This window comes from Paracoccidioides brasiliensis, assembly GCF_000150735.1.
Source record: "Paracoccidioides brasiliensis Pb18 unplaced genomic scaffold supercont2.10, whole genome shotgun sequence".
In the NCBI taxonomy this organism is placed as follows: Eukaryota; Fungi; Ascomycota; class Eurotiomycetes; order Onygenales; family Ajellomycetaceae; genus Paracoccidioides; species Paracoccidioides brasiliensis.
The window spans coordinates 310,723-328,710 of record NW_011371367.1 but is presented as its reverse complement, the minus strand read 5'-3'; the positions used below and the strand labels follow the sequence as shown (position 1 = coordinate 328,710).

Genomic DNA, 17,988 nt, shown 5'->3' with positions numbered 1-17,988 from the left:
CCGATCTCTTGTGATCAGATCCAGGGGGAAGTTCTTGATTCCACCCAAGCAAAGGAAGAAGCTCACGGAGCCAAGAGCAAGGTCATGCATCCTGCTAGGCTACGAAGGAAACACCAACTACCACATCTTGCTCGAGGACAGAAGAATCATTGAGGCTTCAAATGCTGAATTCAACGGAAATCCTTACAAACCCCTTCATGCAATGCACCCCGACGTCATACTACCAACTTCCAGTTCTTTTGATATATGCAGAGCAAAATGCTAGTTTTCAAAACCAGTTCACTATCCCTGTCTCAGAATACCTTGCGGCACAGCACTCAAGATAAAAGATAATTTTATCTCCCAGCAATTGAAGAGAGAAACAGATGCTGTTTCCGGGAGATCGGATGTGGTTGCAGATAGATAGCATCAATGATTGGATATGTCCTTCAGCCACCGTCCTAACAGTGCGGTACAACCACGGAATGTCAGGGAGCCGGGAAGATGGAGGTATTGCCACGTCAGAGGAAGGGCGCGGCATGAGAGAGGCAGCATGAGGGGTAATAAAACTAACAGTCAAAGAGCGAGAGGGAGAACGAAAATCAAGAAGAATAAAGACACATCTATGCTCGCTCTGACAGACGCATATGTTCGATCTACCATCAAGACAAAAGTAGAGGAGAAGGCAGGATAAAGTATTTCAAGAAATCAAGGTAACAGCATTGACTGCAGAACGTCTCACACCGACGAAAACATTCCAGTGACTAGCTGTGAAAACAAAAGAATCGCATGCCAACGGCCATGTCTACCTTCAACCAAACCGACCTTACGTCCGGCAACTTGCAGGCGAGCAGCACGCATCACAGTTCGTCTTCAAGTCAAGCAGCAGCTGCCAGCCAGCTCACGTATCAAGAGATCAGTCGCTGGAGCCCTGATACCGACAGTGATGCCTCAGAACATCAATCTAGTTCTCAGCGTTCTGCTGGAGGCATTCCGGCAACACATCGTTCTTCCACGAGTACTGAACCCAACAGTGAAACTATTGAGGAGCATAGGGCACGGACAGCATTTGCCTTGGAAAATGGGGGACCGCCTGCATCGCCAGAAAAGAGGACTGGAGAGACGTATACTGCTCGGATAACTAAAAACCCTACGGCAAATCAGCACGAAAGCAGCAGAATCCATGGGGCCAGGCGTGCTAGAAGGCGACAATGTAGATGCTGAGAGATAACTATCTCAAGGTCTCTTGTCATGTTAGGAATTGTGTTATTGCAATTTGGGTCTTGGGTCTGTTGAAATCTTGCTTCTCTAATCCTTCTGCCAGTTCAATGACTAGAGATGTCATTAAAGATATCGCGGACCTCTTCCAGGTATTGAGCATATTCATCCACCTTTGAATTCACAAATGAAGTCATTCCAGGCTTCCGAAATGGGGACACTCCTTCCAGAATGACTGCCTTAGGCACTTTGTCAAACATTGGCTCGAGATGCATTCTGAAGAGATTGAACAAGACCTTTGGGGCATGCAATGTGCTCAATTACCAGTATCGACAGTCATCTAGCGCTGTCTTCACTAGTGTACTCCAAGAATAGAGATTCCCATGGTGACAGTGGCGTGTGTGTATTCGTCTCCACTTGTTAGAATATATCCACATATTGGTTTTAGCAAGTCTCGAACCGCAAATCCCCTAAGGGCAGGGAGCGTGTTCATTCAAGATCAATAACATGCTTGATATTCCAATTCTCATCAACAAAAACATTGCTGGCATGCATATCTGTGAACTGCATCATGAAAGGACCAGTATGAAGATATCGATAAGTGAATTGTGGTAGAAGTGCTCTCATCAGCACTAAATCTTTGGCCTGGGAACGTGCGTCAATCATCAAAGACAGCATTCTTCTGATATTGCAAGCGATTATCATGGCCAGTGAGTAAGCCAAAATAGAGACTATCAGCACTTGTACAGGTTATATTTCGAGGAAAATCAGTTGGAACAGACCAATTCTCTAACTGATGAAGATGGTAACTAGAATATAGGACGGTTGCGTAAGCCGATTTGACCGTCAGTGTTTATCGTCCAAGAGCCAATTCGACGCTGTGGAATTCTTGCAAGAGAAATCTTGATTTTTAAAAGACTTTGATAAAGATTTTCAGTCTGCACATCTGTATGCGTCCTGGAGAACACGGAGAGCATTTGCACATTAGCATCTTCAATCCAGTCATCAAAATATAGCTATGACCGAGGAGCGCTTTTCTTTTCCAGGGGAACATATTCGCTGTCATAGGATTATTTGCTCCCACACCAATAGCGAGCAAAACAGCACATACAGAACTTGATTCTTTCCCACAGAGAAACAACTCCAGGTTCGCAGCACTGTGCTCTCACCAAACATCAGCAAACGACACCTCGATATTTGTGGTGTAGAATTTGCAGACGCACACTTAGGCCGCCAGTTACTTCAAACCCCCTCAGTTTGGGTATCGGCATATCCGAGCAGTTCATAGCAATCCAGATATATGCTGCAGTCTCTGGTCGCAAATTCTCCTCTATATTGCCAGGAAAAGCTTTCTCGCCAAACTTATATGGCGAAGGGGCCCGGAATCGCTGTTTCGATGGCAGCGAGTTTCCAGCATTGTGGCGACCAGCACGGTCAATGCATATAGGGATACACACATGTTAAAGCTGCCCTGCCGCCACATAAGCTCACCATCCTTCTCAAACATTGCTGGCACTTGTACCAGGCTGGGGTTTGCCAGGCCGCAATGGAAAGCTACCAACTGTTGAAAAGCTTGATGACAGCCTGCAAACTCATTATAAAACTTCGGTCTTTTGGCAGCATATTCTAGCTCCACTGTCATGTCTCCTCCTCTTCAGCCTGTGTGCCTGAAAGAGTAATGAAACAATCAAGAAGGGGCTTTACGTGCTTTGGCGGTGCTGGTTTTGCCGGGTGTGATAGGTTCAGCAATGTCCATTGTGGATCGGACGATGACTTTGAGCAGACAAGCACCAGAACAAGTACGTAGAACTCTGGCACAGCGCGAGCAGAAAGGTCCAGCTGTAGCGGTTACAAAGGGGAATATCCTGACAAATCAGACTTTACTGTTGACCTAGTGATTCAGCCACGGTCTTGGGCATACAAGCCCAATCGCCAGCCAGTAGTTGATACTGGATAAAGAACAGTGCAATCCCATATATGGATCACCTGGGCCCTAGCAGTCTTGCTGTCGATTAACGTCATGACTGAAATGGGAAGAGCGTCCCTCCACAGCTTGCACATGGAGTAAATCAGATATACTCGTGCTGGATCTTCCGGGACGCAAAATGTGGATTATATCGTCCTCTTGTGAAAACCATGGAAGCCCTCCTGCATATTTACGCCTATTCCTCTGGCTTCAAAACAGTTTTGCGAAATGCAGATCTACAATAGACTTCAAGACCTCCAGGGCGAATGCATTCCGGTCTGTCTTGGTGTTGTTCGCCTGGCATCGAACTCTCCCTAGTACTACAATGAAGGAATCTACATTCCACATGTTATTTCTGAGTTCGGACTGAGAACTGGTTGGAAATACTGGGGCGTCCGGCGGCCATATCCCAGCTGCCCATGTCTCTTCCATGGTATCCCATCCATGCCCTGTGAACAGTTAGTTCACTCACACAAGGAGTGCTCCGTGTTGACGCGGAACTGCGAAATATACTATGAAACAAGATATGCCAATGCCGAAAGAGAGTCGCCCGTGTACTCACATCCACGGGTTTCCAGGCAGGTTGCATTCAACGGTTTCACGGAGGAAGAAACATCGCTTATATAGAAAAAAAGTTCCTGCACTCGCCTGATGTGGCCGCCTGTACGCGTCCCATGAAGCGAGATGAGTTGAGGAGCAAGATCCTCCTCACCGGCAGCATATGAACTGATGGCGAACAAACGCAACGCCATCTTTCCCCCATCTTTTTTTACACAACGAATTGACTAAGTAATGCTGGAATGTAACCCAGAAAAGAGCAGGCAGGCAGTGATATTGAAATCAGGATCATCCATTGGTAGACAATGAACCAAGTTGTACCATGCTTGGCTGCAAACGTCCCCTGATCATAAACTGTGCATAATCGAACCTTGTGTGAGAAACATGAACTGACTCACTGATGCATTGATCAGCTACACTTCAATACAAGGAAGAGGGCCTCCCACAGCATCGCAGGAATAAGGCATTTTTGCCATTGACTCAAGCCATGGAATGTTCTTCATCTCAGTATCCTCCTCATCCCCCTGCTGGAGCCAAAAAAAAAAGGTCAAAATGGAAAGATGCATCTCTCAGTTGAACAATTGTTATGAATGAATGTATAAAGTGCAGAGTGAAAATCCGGACCTGAATGACCAGTGAAAGAACACATAAGTGCAGAGAAGAGAGGTACAGCAATGAAGAAGAAGCATGTTCAAGAACCTGATCATTTTTAGAATTGTAAAGTGACAGAGGCTAAAACCAGGTCACACAGCAGCTGCATCAACAGCAATGGCAAACTGGAGAAAAGTGGGTAGACAGTGAGGGGAAAAAGAACAATAAAGTGCAGCATGCCATGGCAGAGGAAAGGAGAAGCATCTTATACAGCCACCATGATGACATCAATGTGGATGCTACGGCAGATGCAAATCGAAATTCTCCTGCCTGCTGTGCCTGTTGAACAACCGGCTCCTCAAGCCCCTGAGCCCTGAGCCCTGAGCCCTGAGCCCTGAGCCGCTGAGCAGCAACCTCCTACGCCCGCACCACACTCACGAGCTCCATGCAGCAACTGCAATACACCCGAAGATAAAAGAATACACTGCCCTAATCCTGTGATAGTTTAATTTAATTTGAGTTAGATGTTGTTGGGTGTAGATAATTGAAATCTAGTTAGTTGAGCCTCTGCTTTTTGGGAATTCGCTCGGTGGTTTGAGTCGCTGAGTCATCCAGGTGTTGGAGTCGCTGCTCTGGTAACTAACTAATTATTTGGTGGGGGAAGATGCGATGAAAACTGAGTAAAGAACTCGAAAGGGGGTACAAACTCTCGAACTCACAAGTATATCACGAATCCACCAGAGCCACCCGAAGCGCTCTTATGAACAGATCGTAATTTACGGAGTAACGGCAAAATAACGAGGCCATTAACTACCCGCGAGCATGTACACGGAAACCTCCGCGATCTGTATTTCATCCCGGCTCTAACTGGCCAACTCAATCTTCCTTCACCCACCAAAAACCCGCATTCATGTCTCAGCAAAAAGCCCACAAGTGGACATCTCAACGCCCGTGATCACAGAGAGGACAAAGCAAAATGGACCTCACGCAGCCTGAAGAACACGCGTCCCCCACGCACCCCACCTCCGTCTTTGCATCACTACACCGCAAACCACACCAGGCTCCGAATCGAGCTTCCGACCTTCACGACTCTCGCGAAACAGCCGTGAAATCTGCAAAGCGTTATCTTCTCCAACGCATTCGCGATGACTGGACATACGAACACCAATCCGACACTCCCAGCTCCCCTGCCTCATTACACATCCACACGGAAGAGCAATCGTCACAAGTGTCGCCAGCTACACGTGTGACCACCGCGAGCAAGGAGCTTCAGGCTGATGCCCGCGAGGTGCGGGAATGGCGGGAACGTGAACAGGATAGTTCTTGTTCAGAGGCTGGGGTAGGGGTTGGACTAGGGGCTGGCCAACGCGGGGATCTACCATCTACATTTACGACGAGTGACCCGTACCGGTTTGAGTCACCTGATGCGGTGGAGCTGAGCATGTTCGAAAGAAAGAGGAAGCGGAGGAGGGTTGTTGAGGAGGAGATGGCGTGGAATGAAGGTTTGAGGGTATGGATGGAGAGACGGGATGCATGGACTGGGGCCAGGATGCCGTCCACAGCTCCTAAAGGGGTAAAAGAGACCGTTATGGGGAATGCGGAAAGCAGTGGTGCGAGCACCGCTCATGAAGAAAGCGATGATGCGGAGATGGTTTCGCCGGCTTTTACGGGAGATGGGAAGACTTCATCATCTGCCAACAGTCTGCAGATACCAGATGCTCCGCGGCCGTCTTCTGAGCGTCCTACGTCCCGTGGTGAACCGCTTGGTGCTGCGATTCAAGAAGCATCCTCACTGGTCACCAGCAATGACAACGCCAGCAAATTACACCTGGACTCAGAGGAGCCTCTTGTCCCCATCGTCGAACCCCTCCTTCCACTCACAAACCCCATTCGCGCGTCCATAAAACCATCCATCTACCCATCCATCTACAGCAAAGTTGTCATCCAGTCCCTCACCCCAGCCATACCCATAAACCTTTCAGATGTGATCAAAGCCCTAGTCCAAGGTTGGAAAGCTGACGGCGAATGGCCACCCAAGCCAACCATCACTCATGACGTTCCTGTGGTGAAGAAGCAATCGGCCAAAATTGCCCCAGCTGAAGGCGCGGGGATCTCGAGACGCTTAAGCGGCTCTAGTGTTACAGGAGCCATGAAGAAGGTCCTGGGGCTGTCGGGTATCCATCCTGGCCGCCGTTTTCATATTCGTGGTGGAAGCCAGGGGGGCTCAACTGCTGGCGAGCCGCCTGCATCAGGTGTTGCGTTTGGTGCGGCTACGGAAGCGCGCCAGCTTCCGCAGGACAAGTGACGGGTGTTGTTTGGGTTTCCACGCTCGTCATAGCGAGGCTGTTATTTCTTTTTCTTTTCTTTTTTGGGTCAGGTTTTGTATATTCATTCATGTCAAATGAAATAAGTGGTGATTGTGGCGATGGTAACGATGACGATGACTACGATGATGAGCTCATAGCGTTTGTGGCATTTTAGACGTTCCATATTGCATAGCGTGTCGGAGGGCTGGATAGGAGGGCATATATTTTCGGATGGTGTCAATTTCTGTCTCTTCAGTATCTCCATCGTCCCAGATTTGGCATGTCTTATTACCCAACTCTCTCCAGGGCGGTTGTTGCAGGCGTTTATAACTATGGTTGGGTGTATTCCGCAATATCTACTTTCCTTCGATTTGAATATGCAAATCCCAGGAATTCACAACCACTCATTTACGTGTCAATCAACATCCATTCCATACAACAGACCGGGTCTGCTAGTTTTGGAAAAATTACCAAGGACGATAAGAAGTGTAAGTATATATACACAACCAGGATGACCGCAGCCAAAGCATTCAAAAAAAAAAAAAAACCCCTTCACAATACGTCTAAGTCAAAAAAGGCATCGTCATTCGTTATCAATGCGGCTAAAGGAGACATGCTCGACAAGGAAAACATCAAACCTATATTATTTACACTCTAAAACGCCGCCCTTTCCCCATAATCTAACATGAAAGTGTCTTTTCAACATACGTAGCCAGCCGTAAAACCATAACGAGCTAGAAGGATGAGGAAGAAAACGTCTGTAGCCCATCCATTGTACCGAAAAATATCTCGACAGTTTTTATAAAGGCCTCTTTAGCAAATGCTGCAGATGTACATGCCGGATCATTAACGATTTCCTTCACTTGCTGGCTATGTTCTGGACGGACAAAATATTTCCCATTACGAAAAGACCAGCCATCTCGGAACCTGGATTGAAGACCACGCGCGGCAAAGCCGCGAGCATCGGCAAAAAATTGTGACGGTGGATGGTAGTTATTTTCTTGGGATATGTGAGTAAGCGCCATGTCGAGAGTTTGTGGAGCAAGGGCATTCTCTGGGTTTAGGAGAGTGGATGCTGCAAAGAGCGCAAACTGCTTGAAAATATCTACATAAGCGACGAGAGTTGCCGCTTGGCTGCAACTTCGGTCTAAGTAGTCTATGGCGGGGAGCGACGTAGTAATGGTTTCTAAGAGGGAGGTGACGGTAAGTAGAATATGTGGCTCATCAAGTAAACCAGGGTGGTCGACCAAAAGGCGTACAGCACTGTCAACTGCTTCAAAGTAACAGGTCAGAGCGCCCACGAGGACTGAAACGCAGTTGCCGTCGCATGCATTAATGAATAGGATTGATCCCATCAATATCCGCGTTAGGGACTGTAATAGAGGCCGCACTAGGATCCACGCCCCGGGAGCAACTAGACAGACTTCTATGTAGGCTGGGAGGATGCAGCGCAGGAAGAAAATCAGGATTGTGAATTGGTGGTTTTCGCCCGGTTCAGCGGATTCCGCCATGGCAGTGTAGAGCTGGTCTACTAGGTACATCTGCTGACCGTCGACTGCAGCTCGTTCAGACACATGATGGAGGAAGGTAGAGAGTTCGTTGGCTACTTTGCTGGATGTGAGACGGACTGCATAGCCTTTCAACTTGCCGACAATATAATTTGGATCATCTGCGGGAAGGGGAAATGTACTTGGATTTGTGAAGAAGGGATCAATCGGGCATATCTTTTGCGAGTGTTGCTGGAGAAATGCAACTATGCGATGCACAAAACCCACGTATGAGGACTGTACCGAGTCGTCGATTTTGCCCAATTCACTATAATTAGATTTCATTGCTCCCATTAGAGCTTCAACGAGCTCGCGATACTGACTCCTGGTGTTTTGCACAATATGAGCACCAAGATCTTCAGCATCGGAGAGATGTTCTCGCATATTGGAAAGAATGCATGAGATAAGTGATAATCTCCTCTGAGAAAACTCTTGCAGGGTGATTTCGTATCGCTGGGAGATCGGATTTCTCGAGAATGGGAGGTTTCTCAGCATCGCATCTGAACCATCCACGTTCATGATGGCATTGGTCAAAACGTGTTGATACTTGAGCGATGAACCCCTTGCAACAATGCATTCAATCCAGTGATGTAGTACTTGTCGTTTGCATTCAGTATAAAATATTTTGTCCTTTTCAATCAAACAGGAGAGAAAATAAGGCAAAAACTTCCGCGTTTGGTCTGTGGCTCTCAATGAAGCCCACGAATCTTCACCATATTGACCGAGATAGCTGCCCCACTCTCTCAATCCGTAGCTCACGAGAGTATAAGCAACCGAGGCCCAGGAATTAACAACTTTAAGAAGCACAACATCGTCTGGAGCTTGGTCTTCCCCAAAGCAAGAGGAAAGATATCGAGCTAAGGCAGGGCGAATGGTGTCATCTAAATGCTCAACAGGTGGGTTTGCTTTTGGTCGTCCCTCTTCTTGCTCGCATAATTCTGCAAATACCGCCCACCCTTCAAACTCCTGACTATCATCGCCGGTGTCAACAAGCCCAGTTGGTGCACGGGATTTCGTGTTAGAATTCGTGTAAGCAAGCACGATATCTAGCGTATTACAAATAAGAGGTTGTAAGCGGGGAATCTTGGTGTTCAAAAGCTCGAGTAATCTGGCGAGAGGAAATCTATCTACTAAAACTTTGGCTTCGACGGGAGCTTTCGCAGAATCAATTGCAATCTTCAAGTTGACAAGTGCAACGCTTAGCAGGGACTCTATTGGTTTCTGATAGTCAATAACAGCCTTCTCGATAGTTTGCCGAGAAAAGAGAGAGTTTGACGCTGCTTGAGCTTCTATATCCGTCCGAGCGTGGGAGTGCTGCTGCAACATGTCAAGAACGAATGATGTATGCCATTCAGCAAAAGGGATTAGTCCCGCACTATTGTCATTAGTCGATAATTTAAACCTAACCAATCTCAACCAGGAATGAATATTAATGCTGCAGACCTCCTTGTGAGATCGGGCGGGATGTACCAGGTTGCGAATAATTTCAACTCGTGGTCGACAGGTGTCAGGGGTAGCCCAGTACAGCGTACACAGAAGATCGTGGTGATTTCTTAGGGCGTCAAGATCTTCAACGCGGAGCGGTTGGTCTTTTGGATAGTCCCGGCCGTGGTTTGGTAACAAGCGCCATGCGAAATTCCGGATTTTTTTCTTGTCGTATAAATCACCCATTTTTCGTAAGCCCAGCCCGATAGTTTTCAACAGAATGTGAAAACAGCTATCCCTAGGCTCCATTTCCAGCATAGGCTGCCGATCGAGTTCGTCAAGAAAACCCGGCGAGCCAAAAGATTGTTCCTGGTTAAGATTATGAAGCATGTTTTTCGCGAAAAAATCAAAGAGGGTATCCAGAATAACGTTGCTATGCCGCCATCCCCAACCATCAATCAAGTAAAAACAGCGGTGGAACAACGTGCGACAGTAATTATTGAATGGCGCAGAGGACATCTTTGAAGGGAACGTATACGTATCGAAAACGGGTGATAGCAAACGCCTGATCGTCTGCCACTGATCGAAATTCTCTTTAAATCGTTTCCCTGGTCGAAAAATTCCCATCTCATCAAACTCATACAGTGGAAGGGTGGTAAACACTCCGTTCCACAGTTTCTCCAATTCGCGAGCATCATTCGGCAAATGTGAAGTGAATGGAGCCAGAATTGCTTGGGATAGAAGATCTTCGTTCATACCGCAGAGCATCGGATCTGTATAGAATATCTTTTGGACAACCACAAAAGCATCCAAGAACGGATGTTCGTCTTTAATTCCCGATTCTCGCTGCTGTCGCCATTTAACCTCCTCGAGAAACTGTCTGATGTCTGTTAAGCCCCTATCACTTAAAACAGCTTGTAAGATTCGATTTTGAGCCGCCTTCATCTTGCCAACAATCTCGGAATATTTGATAGATTGAACCAGTTCATGAGATGCAATTTGACGTATTTGATTAGTAAAAACGTAATTTAGCACTTCCAATTTCATTCGGAAGTGTATAGATGTTGTAGATATAACAGAATCCGAGGAAGGCCCGTCCGTGGCCAAGAGTTGCAGGGTATCAAAGGTTTTTGTTAACAGGACTAAGCACCTATCCACAAACATCAATCTATCGACTGGGTCCATGAAAAATAGCTTGTCGTTCACATAAGTGATAATAGACCGGAAGACTTCCACCGTGTGGCCCATTTTTGTGGAGGGATCACGAGTTATTCCCTTACTCGGGGATTCATATGTGCTGACCGTGTCTAAAATTGTATCTAGCAAAGTACCAAGCTCTGAAGAAACCGATTCACTCCATGCACTCCATTGATATGTATTATTAGCGTATTGTATAACGGTATTCCCGTTATCATGGTCCATATTGCGAGATGAGAGTTGCATAGAGCGCGAAAAATCTCCACTTCCGATGAACGTCGACGAATGGAAAAAGGTACCGATTTGGAGCGGGATAATGTCGAAATTGACTGTATATACTGCTTCCGATGGTTTGAGACCTATAAGAGAAGGAAGTTGAGTGGCTTCTGCCGATTTTACAGAATTGGTCTCAATGATGTCCATATCGACGCTTGGAGGCTGTTGGTGCTCAACAGTTTGCACATTGACTTGCCGGGGAGCCCGTTTTCTTCGTTGACGAGGTTTTCTTGTCTGGCCTTGTTCGGGAAGTAGCGACAAATTACCATGGCTATTGGTCTTTTCATGCGACCCCGATGTATGAGAATCATGACCAGAAGGGGATTCAGCCAAAAACCTTGCCATTGGCAAGCCGGTGTTTCTAACGAGAGATGAAGCCTGAGTCCTGTACAGTGAGTTGAGTGCAGACAATGAACGTTGAAAGTTCGATGCACGATTGAGCGCACGGGAACCTGCCCCTGACAAGTCCAACTGCGCAGGTCTTGGTGCATTTCGCCTGAGTGATGAAATCGCAAAACCTTGCCTCCTTACCGCCCACCGCTGGCCAACCCTCCCGCTGGTGTTGGACGGTCGTGCTGATTTTACACTTCCCTCTTGTACCGAAAGACGAGATTCCGAAGGAGCCTTGGTTTGATCACTTATAGCACTTCTAGCGTCAACATCAATTCGTAGCACAGATTGCCGAGCATCCATGCAAGCCTGGTGTACAGTACTTTGATTAGATTCATCGTGGGTATCCCCCACCGCACTGTTTCCGTATGACTGTCGCCGCCTCTTTCTTGAATTATTGTGTGTAATTTTACTTTGATGAAGCGAACCGGCCCTCCACTCTCTTAACGACTTGTTGGCATCCTCCGTGTCCAGTTTTGTTCCAAGTTTCAAATATGTTCTGGTCGGGCTCTTCCGGCCAAAGCCTCTGCGCAATCGCGCCTGTCGCGCAGCGACACGTAGAAATTGTGGTTGCTTCAGAACTGGTTGGTCTCTTACATCTGATGAATCTAATATCCCCAATCTTGGGATACGGGGTTTCGATGGTGGACTAATGACTCGTGACCGTTTCAGGGTATCTGTAATTTTTGCTTGATGTTTAGGCCGTTGTTTCGGTCGTGAAGCAAAACTTGAGCGCGGTCTCTTCTCCTGGTTTGATTGTAGCCCGCGATGAAGTTGTAGACTGCGTTGTTTCTGTCTCCGAGGCACTGGAGGGAGCATATAGTCAATACGGTTATCTTCGGGAATGTCATCAGCGTCTTCACTTAGGTCATCCGTGTCCATCAGTTGTGGGAGTGGTTCGCGCGAGTTTTGAGCAGAGAGAGTCAGTTCACTATCCGAACTAGATTCATCAGCTATAAGGATAGGAGTCGGGCGTGGTCTTCGGGTATAGCTATTGCTCCTATTTCTGGAAATTCTCTGGGCTACACCTTTTCCGCTCTGACGTCGATTCCGTAGGTAATCTAGCCTTGATTTCTCTGCTACTGCCTTCTCCATTTCTTGTTGCCTTTGGAGATCAAGTCGCGGCCATGAGGCAGGCAGAACCCCCTTAATTTTTCGCATTAGCCGCTTGAGCTCCATGTATTCATGTTCTTCCGATCCCTCTGTGTCTTGCATTTCCTCCCCTCGGCCTATTTCTTCACCCTCATCAGTTGACCCCTCTGTTGCCAGCTGTGATTGCGGGTGCAAATATCCAGCAGGTTTTGGACTAGTCGATAGATCATGGTCAAGTGAGTCATCTACTGAGATCACTTCCAAATTTCGAGATGTTTCATCATTTTCCAGAACCGTGTTGCCAAGAGGAGAAGAGCTGGCTCCACGAGGAAACCGGAATTCAGGTAGTCCTTGAATTATGTCGTTGGATGACATTGGGTCAGGGGTAGGTGAAGACGATGGAACATCGAATATAGCGTTACGCTCTCCAGGGGGGGGTTGTGGCAATCTATTATCAATCACAATCTGTACCTCGTTTCTTCTTTTTTCCTGCAATTCATTTCCAAGTGCTCCATGTGCATGAGATATTTTCCGAAGTTTCCCAGAAGCATTTGCATAATGTGTCGGCTGTGACGCCAGCTTTACAGAGCTTGAAGGTTTAAAATCATTGCTGGTGTTGGCAGTGTGAGGAAAGCCTCCAAATTTGCGTGCACGATGTGTCAATCTTTTACGCTTAGATCCAGCAGCAGGAGACCCCGATTGGAATTGAATCGATGCAGCCGGGCTGCTTGAAGGAGGGGCGTTCTCCTGCACAAATTCCTGTTCTTGCGACTCGTCCTGTCGAATAGAATAACGCTCCGTAGTTGGAACCCGCACAGGGCGTATATTATTGCTAGCACACCATCTTTGATACTCTGCTCGATCTACCAAGTAGGGGTGGAGGTTAATGAATTTCCGGTTCCTAAGAGCTCTCCTTGGGCCTGAAGTCCGAAAAGATGGTGGGGTCGGCGGGTTAGACTGCGCTGGTGATAGAGACGAATCTTCGCTACCACTCTCTTGTTCTCCTTTCTCATCATTCAACTGGCATGCGCTTTTGATTGGGGTTCGTGATGGGAAATGCTGTTCAAATTGCAGGTCATCAGGGGAGGAGCTACGGCCCGTGCTGCTTGACTGTGGGTGTCGAATCGCATTTGACGATGCCGTATCATTCCCCGTAGTGCTAGACCGTCCAGCCCTCAAAATCCAGGTACTCAAGGTGTCATCAAATTGCAGCGGGTCGTCCTCTAGGTCATCGGCCTCCTGAGGCGCATTGTCCAATACCAGGGAAACAACTTGAGATTCAGGACCATCCTGAGCTGGATCTTGATCTCCTCGATGTTCATCGGAATCAACGTGCCTCGTAATATATTCACCTTCATGGGTAGCTTCGCCCGTGGCTCCTCCAGCTTCTTCACTCAAGTTATCGGAGAAGCGGCCCCCAGAATATAAATCAGCCGATGCTTGCAGATCAAGCTGTGATTCGGGCGGATCATCTTTCCAGTCTCCTAGGCTTTCATGAACATTCGAGGCATCCGGTATATCTTCATCATCGTTGGACTCTATGACCTTTCCGGATCCTTCATTCAACTTATCGGAGTGCCGACTCTCAGCAGGTAAACCCACCAAATCCTGAGAAGCAAGCTGTGATTCAGGCCGATCGTATTTCCAGTCTCCCTGGGTTTCATGGGTATTCGAATTCTCAGGAATATGTGCTTCAACTTCACGTATGACAGGCTCTGTGATTCCTCCATTACTTTCACTCGGTTTATTGCTTTGCTGGCTCTCAAAGTCCTCGTCTTCATCGGAGTCTGGAACGAAGCCACGCTCTCGCCATAGTTCCATTTGCAAGCCAACGGTGATAACCCATCGCCTTATACCGTCATATCAATGTCTGGGACCAACAAGTAAAATTAGTAGCAATTATGGGAGCATTCAAAGTGTCTTCTCCCCAGGATTGTTTTATGTGAATGATTGTGAATATTTTTCCCGTCGCGTCGAAAAGGTGGGAGACGCGATCCCGTTCGGGGTAAAATGTTATCACGTGATATCAACGATTAGTCCAACTCACTTAAATAGCTATTAACTAGTAACTAAGGGGATAACAAATTAACTGTTAACATAACTAGTCCGACCGAATTATTCAACACGTAAATTGAATGAAAAACATCATTTACGATGGGCCGACTGCGCGGATTTGTTCCAGTCGCCTTAGCTGTGGGATTTGGCGTGCTTAATGGTATACTATGAACCGCTATCCCATTGCTGTTGAGTTCTCTTCCGACTATTTGGCTAAGCCTCCGGCATTTTGATGGACAGGATATGTAACATTTGCGCCCTCATTCATGAGCCCGGAGGCTGATCAAAAGAATAAAAAGGCAAAGTAGGTTATATTCCTCTGGCCCTGTGTCGATATGGTAAAATGCATACATCCCATTGCTGACATCCATACTGCAAAAATTTCAGCGAGAAAGATTCATCACTCTCACCGTCACTACGACCCACGAGACAGGCTGTGAGCAACTCAACCACTTCACCAGACACGGATAGCAATATTAAAACCACACCGGAATCGTCCAAATTATAGCCCTGAAGCTATCTTTTCCAAAATCTCCGTGGGAAGGCAAAAACGGGACTGTGCCCTGTTCATGTATGTACCGTTGATGGAAACCAGACGCTATGAAGGGACTTCATCGCAGTGGTTCGCAAACAAATTCTGTGGAAGAGAGGCAATCGCTAGGACAGGACGATTGCAATGAAATGCAGATATGAACAACTCTACCATCTAAAGGGCTTCGTGGGGAGTATTTTCTGTTCTTGGAATCAAAAGTTGCACTGCCATGTGTACCAAGACACAGACGTGGCACATGTCCTTTTTATCCCATATTGGTCAAAGTCGGTGAAGCAGCCTCTATTGGGGCCTGTCAATCCCCATTATGTTTCGATTTTGCAAAATTTCGCACATCGGGGGATCTACACATGGTGCCAGTCAGTGTTAGAGATGCCTGTATTCCCCATCAGGGGAGAAGTTACGGGAGAACCGGCGAAGTACGGATGCCGGCTACGCCTGAACTCTTTAAGTGCAAAAATTGGCAATACGGCCCGACATTCTTTTGGAGGAAAGTCACCTGGAAGAAAGGTTTGTTGCTGGCTGGGAAGTGAAAAGCATACAGAAGGCGAGATAGGAAACAGCCAGAGATCTCGAACTGTCATATTGTATTTTTATTTGAGAACAAAGCCTAATAGGGTTTCGTCAGTCGGTGACAAGGTCCATGAGCCGAACAGTTTCGAAGGCATAATGTTTCATAACAGTAGCAATATTCCACTGGAAAAGTAATCTGCGCAACAACACTATCCAGTACTATACATTCCATATTCCCCACCCCCTATTATCCTCCTACAAATCCGCAGAACACCTTTGGGAGAAAAAGCTACTCAACGCCTCACTGAATCAAAACAACACAAGGCACCCTAGTTTTGCAAAAAATAACATTAAAGGAAAGAAATTCCACTTTCACACCTCTTCCACAAGCCGTCGATGGCCCTGCCCTGATCCCATGCTTCGTGTCGTCGACCCATTTTCAAAAATGCGTCCAGCAGGCGTGCCAAACCATTCCTCCGGAACACCAACTCTACACCCTTCCCGGTTCGAGACATAGCGTATCATTGTCGGCTCAGGCTTTTCTGGCTCCTGTAGCTCCTGGGCTCTAGGTGTTGTTTCACCACCAGCTGCCGTCTCGGCTGCAGAGATCTTGCCCCGTCGTTTGGGTGCTTGTTTCTTGAGAAGTTTGTTAATTGTATCCATCTAGTGTTTTTTAAACGCGTTAGTAATGTTACAAAATAGACATTGAGAGGGCGGGTGTTGTATGGAGAAGGGAGGCGGGGTTACCTTTTCTTCTTCGTTTCGCTTTTCGCTGAGGTTTTTCCTTCTTCGTGCCATTTCAGCGCGTCGCATGGCATGTTCCTCTGCAGTTAGGTGCTTCTTTACTTGCGGTTCTAAATGTGTGGTTTAAATGCGTCAGTCATCATTACACTCATACAAGATTTAAAGTGGTCTTATCCAGAGAGAAATCTTACCCATTGGCAACTGCAAAAAGTCGCCTCCAAGCTCCATCCGGCCTCGCTGCCGTTTAGTCATTTTACTTACGTCAGGGGTACTTGATCTGCTGCCGGTGATTGGAGTGCCGCTATCACTCTCCAACTCTACTTCTTCTTCTTCTTCTTCTTCTTCTTCTTCTTCCTCCTCTTCCTCTTCTTCCATATCGTCGTCCTCAACAATCTCCTCTGGCTCCTCTGGCTCCTCTGGCTCCTCTGGCATAACTGTTTCATCTGGCTCTCCATCAGCGTCGGCCTCGGAATCCAGTTCGGAAAGCTCCTCATCATCGTCGTCGTCAAGGTTCATGGTGGAGTCCGCGTGGTTCAATCTACTCTCCCCAGCGGCCGTAACGGAAACTGTTGGTCGAGAAACAGCCTGCTTAACGTTTGGTGGGATTGGCAGTGCATCATCCATGTCAACATCATCATCGCCGTCAGCTTCAGCATCAGCATCCTCGCTATCGTTTCCATTTTCTTCACCATCACTCCCATCGGCATCAGATGTATGCGACTGTTCCCCATCCTCTTCGCCCATCGATTCCTCAACCTCCTCATCTTCATCTGTGTCCACCTCAACCAATGTTTTCTTCGATCGACTATTTCTCGGTCCCGTGACGATCACTGGTTCAGTGAAGATATTATGATGGCGTTTTTCTGCTCCACCAGTTACCTCTCTAAGCTTGCTCGACGGCATCTTAACTTTCAGACGAATAGACCTGTGTGCGTCTTTAGGCGGGCTGAGGGGCAAACGAGACACAGTAACCGATGGAGGGGGCACAGCTTCGTCTGTGGTTCTGCGATATCTTGATATAGAGTTAGAAAGAGGAGATGACACATGGGTTAAGCCGGTATGAGATCGGAGCGAACGCTGAGTAGACATGATCGGGAGTGCATGTATGTTATAATAATTGTAGGCTCAGGAGGGGAAAAATCTCTCATGGTAGTTCTCCATGCAGATGTGGGACGAGAGTCAAACGTTAAGATCAAGGGAAGCAAAAGGGGAGGTGAATGTGCCAGATCATCGTAGAGCAAGGGCGGTTAGAAAAATCCACATGTGTTTCTTCAACATAGCATCTAAAGGTGCGAGACGAATGTGGTTTTATATAGCACAGCAATCAGCAGGGTATATGCAAGCGAGAGAGGTCGGTAGTCAGTGAAAGGCCACATATGCAAATGCACCGCTGCCAGTCCCAGTCTGTATGTGTACAAAAGAGCGGGAGCGCTCTTATGCTGATACTACTTTCCAAACACCATACGCCCAAAGCTGTCGCCGTGCAGCAGCACCATTGCTAACCTTTCTGGTTACTCAAGGACTACCTAGTTATTTAACAAAGCAGCTGCCCGAGAGGTTGGTGTTTATTAAATAAATAGC

At 47.3% G+C, this 17,988-nt stretch overlaps 6 protein-coding genes across 6 annotated transcripts; 3 read left to right on the top strand and 3 right to left on the bottom strand.

Moving 5' to 3' along the window:
* Positions 1-780: 780 nt before the first annotated feature.
* PADG_07005 (uncharacterized protein) lies at positions 781-1,203 on the top strand (the record flags this gene model as incomplete). The annotated part of the gene is made up of 1 exon (XM_010764066.1): positions 781-1,203. One exon carries the CDS (start codon positions 781-783, stop codon positions 1,201-1,203), a length of 423 nt encoding a protein of 140 aa, XP_010762368.1.
* Positions 1,204-3,373: 2,170 nt separating this feature from the next.
* On the bottom strand, positions 3,374-3,915 carry PADG_07004 (uncharacterized protein; the record flags this gene model as incomplete). Its single annotated transcript, XM_010764065.1, has 2 exons — positions 3,374-3,612; positions 3,726-3,915. 2 exons carry the CDS (start codon positions 3,913-3,915, stop codon positions 3,374-3,376), a joined length of 429 nt encoding a protein of 142 aa, XP_010762367.1.
* Positions 3,916-5,288: 1,373 nt separating this feature from the next.
* Positions 5,289-6,617, top strand: PADG_07003 (uncharacterized protein; the record flags this gene model as incomplete). Its single annotated transcript, XM_010764215.1, has 1 exon — positions 5,289-6,617. One exon carries the CDS (start codon positions 5,289-5,291, stop codon positions 6,615-6,617), a length of 1,329 nt encoding a protein of 442 aa, XP_010762517.1.
* A 735-nt stretch (positions 6,618-7,352) lies between these two features.
* PADG_07002 (uncharacterized protein) lies at positions 7,353-14,366 on the bottom strand (the record flags this gene model as incomplete). Its single annotated transcript, XM_010764064.1, has 1 exon — positions 7,353-14,366. The coding sequence occupies one exon, from the start codon at positions 14,364-14,366 to the stop codon at positions 7,353-7,355; it is 7,014 nt and encodes a 2,337-aa protein (XP_010762366.1).
* Positions 14,367-14,699: 333 nt separating this feature from the next.
* On the top strand, positions 14,700-15,108 carry PADG_07001 (uncharacterized protein; the record flags this gene model as incomplete). Its single annotated transcript, XM_010764214.1, has 3 exons — positions 14,700-14,760; positions 14,841-14,904; positions 14,988-15,108. The coding sequence occupies 3 exons, from the start codon at positions 14,700-14,702 to the stop codon at positions 15,106-15,108; spliced, it is 246 nt and encodes an 81-aa protein (XP_010762516.1).
* A 927-nt stretch (positions 15,109-16,035) lies between these two features.
* On the bottom strand, positions 16,036-17,496 carry PADG_07000 (uncharacterized protein; the record flags this gene model as incomplete). The annotated part of the gene is made up of 3 exons (XM_010764213.1): positions 16,036-16,326; positions 16,411-16,517; positions 16,599-17,496. 3 exons carry the CDS (start codon positions 17,494-17,496, stop codon positions 16,036-16,038), a joined length of 1,296 nt encoding a protein of 431 aa, XP_010762515.1.
* Between the last annotated feature and the right edge of the window lie 492 nt (positions 17,497-17,988).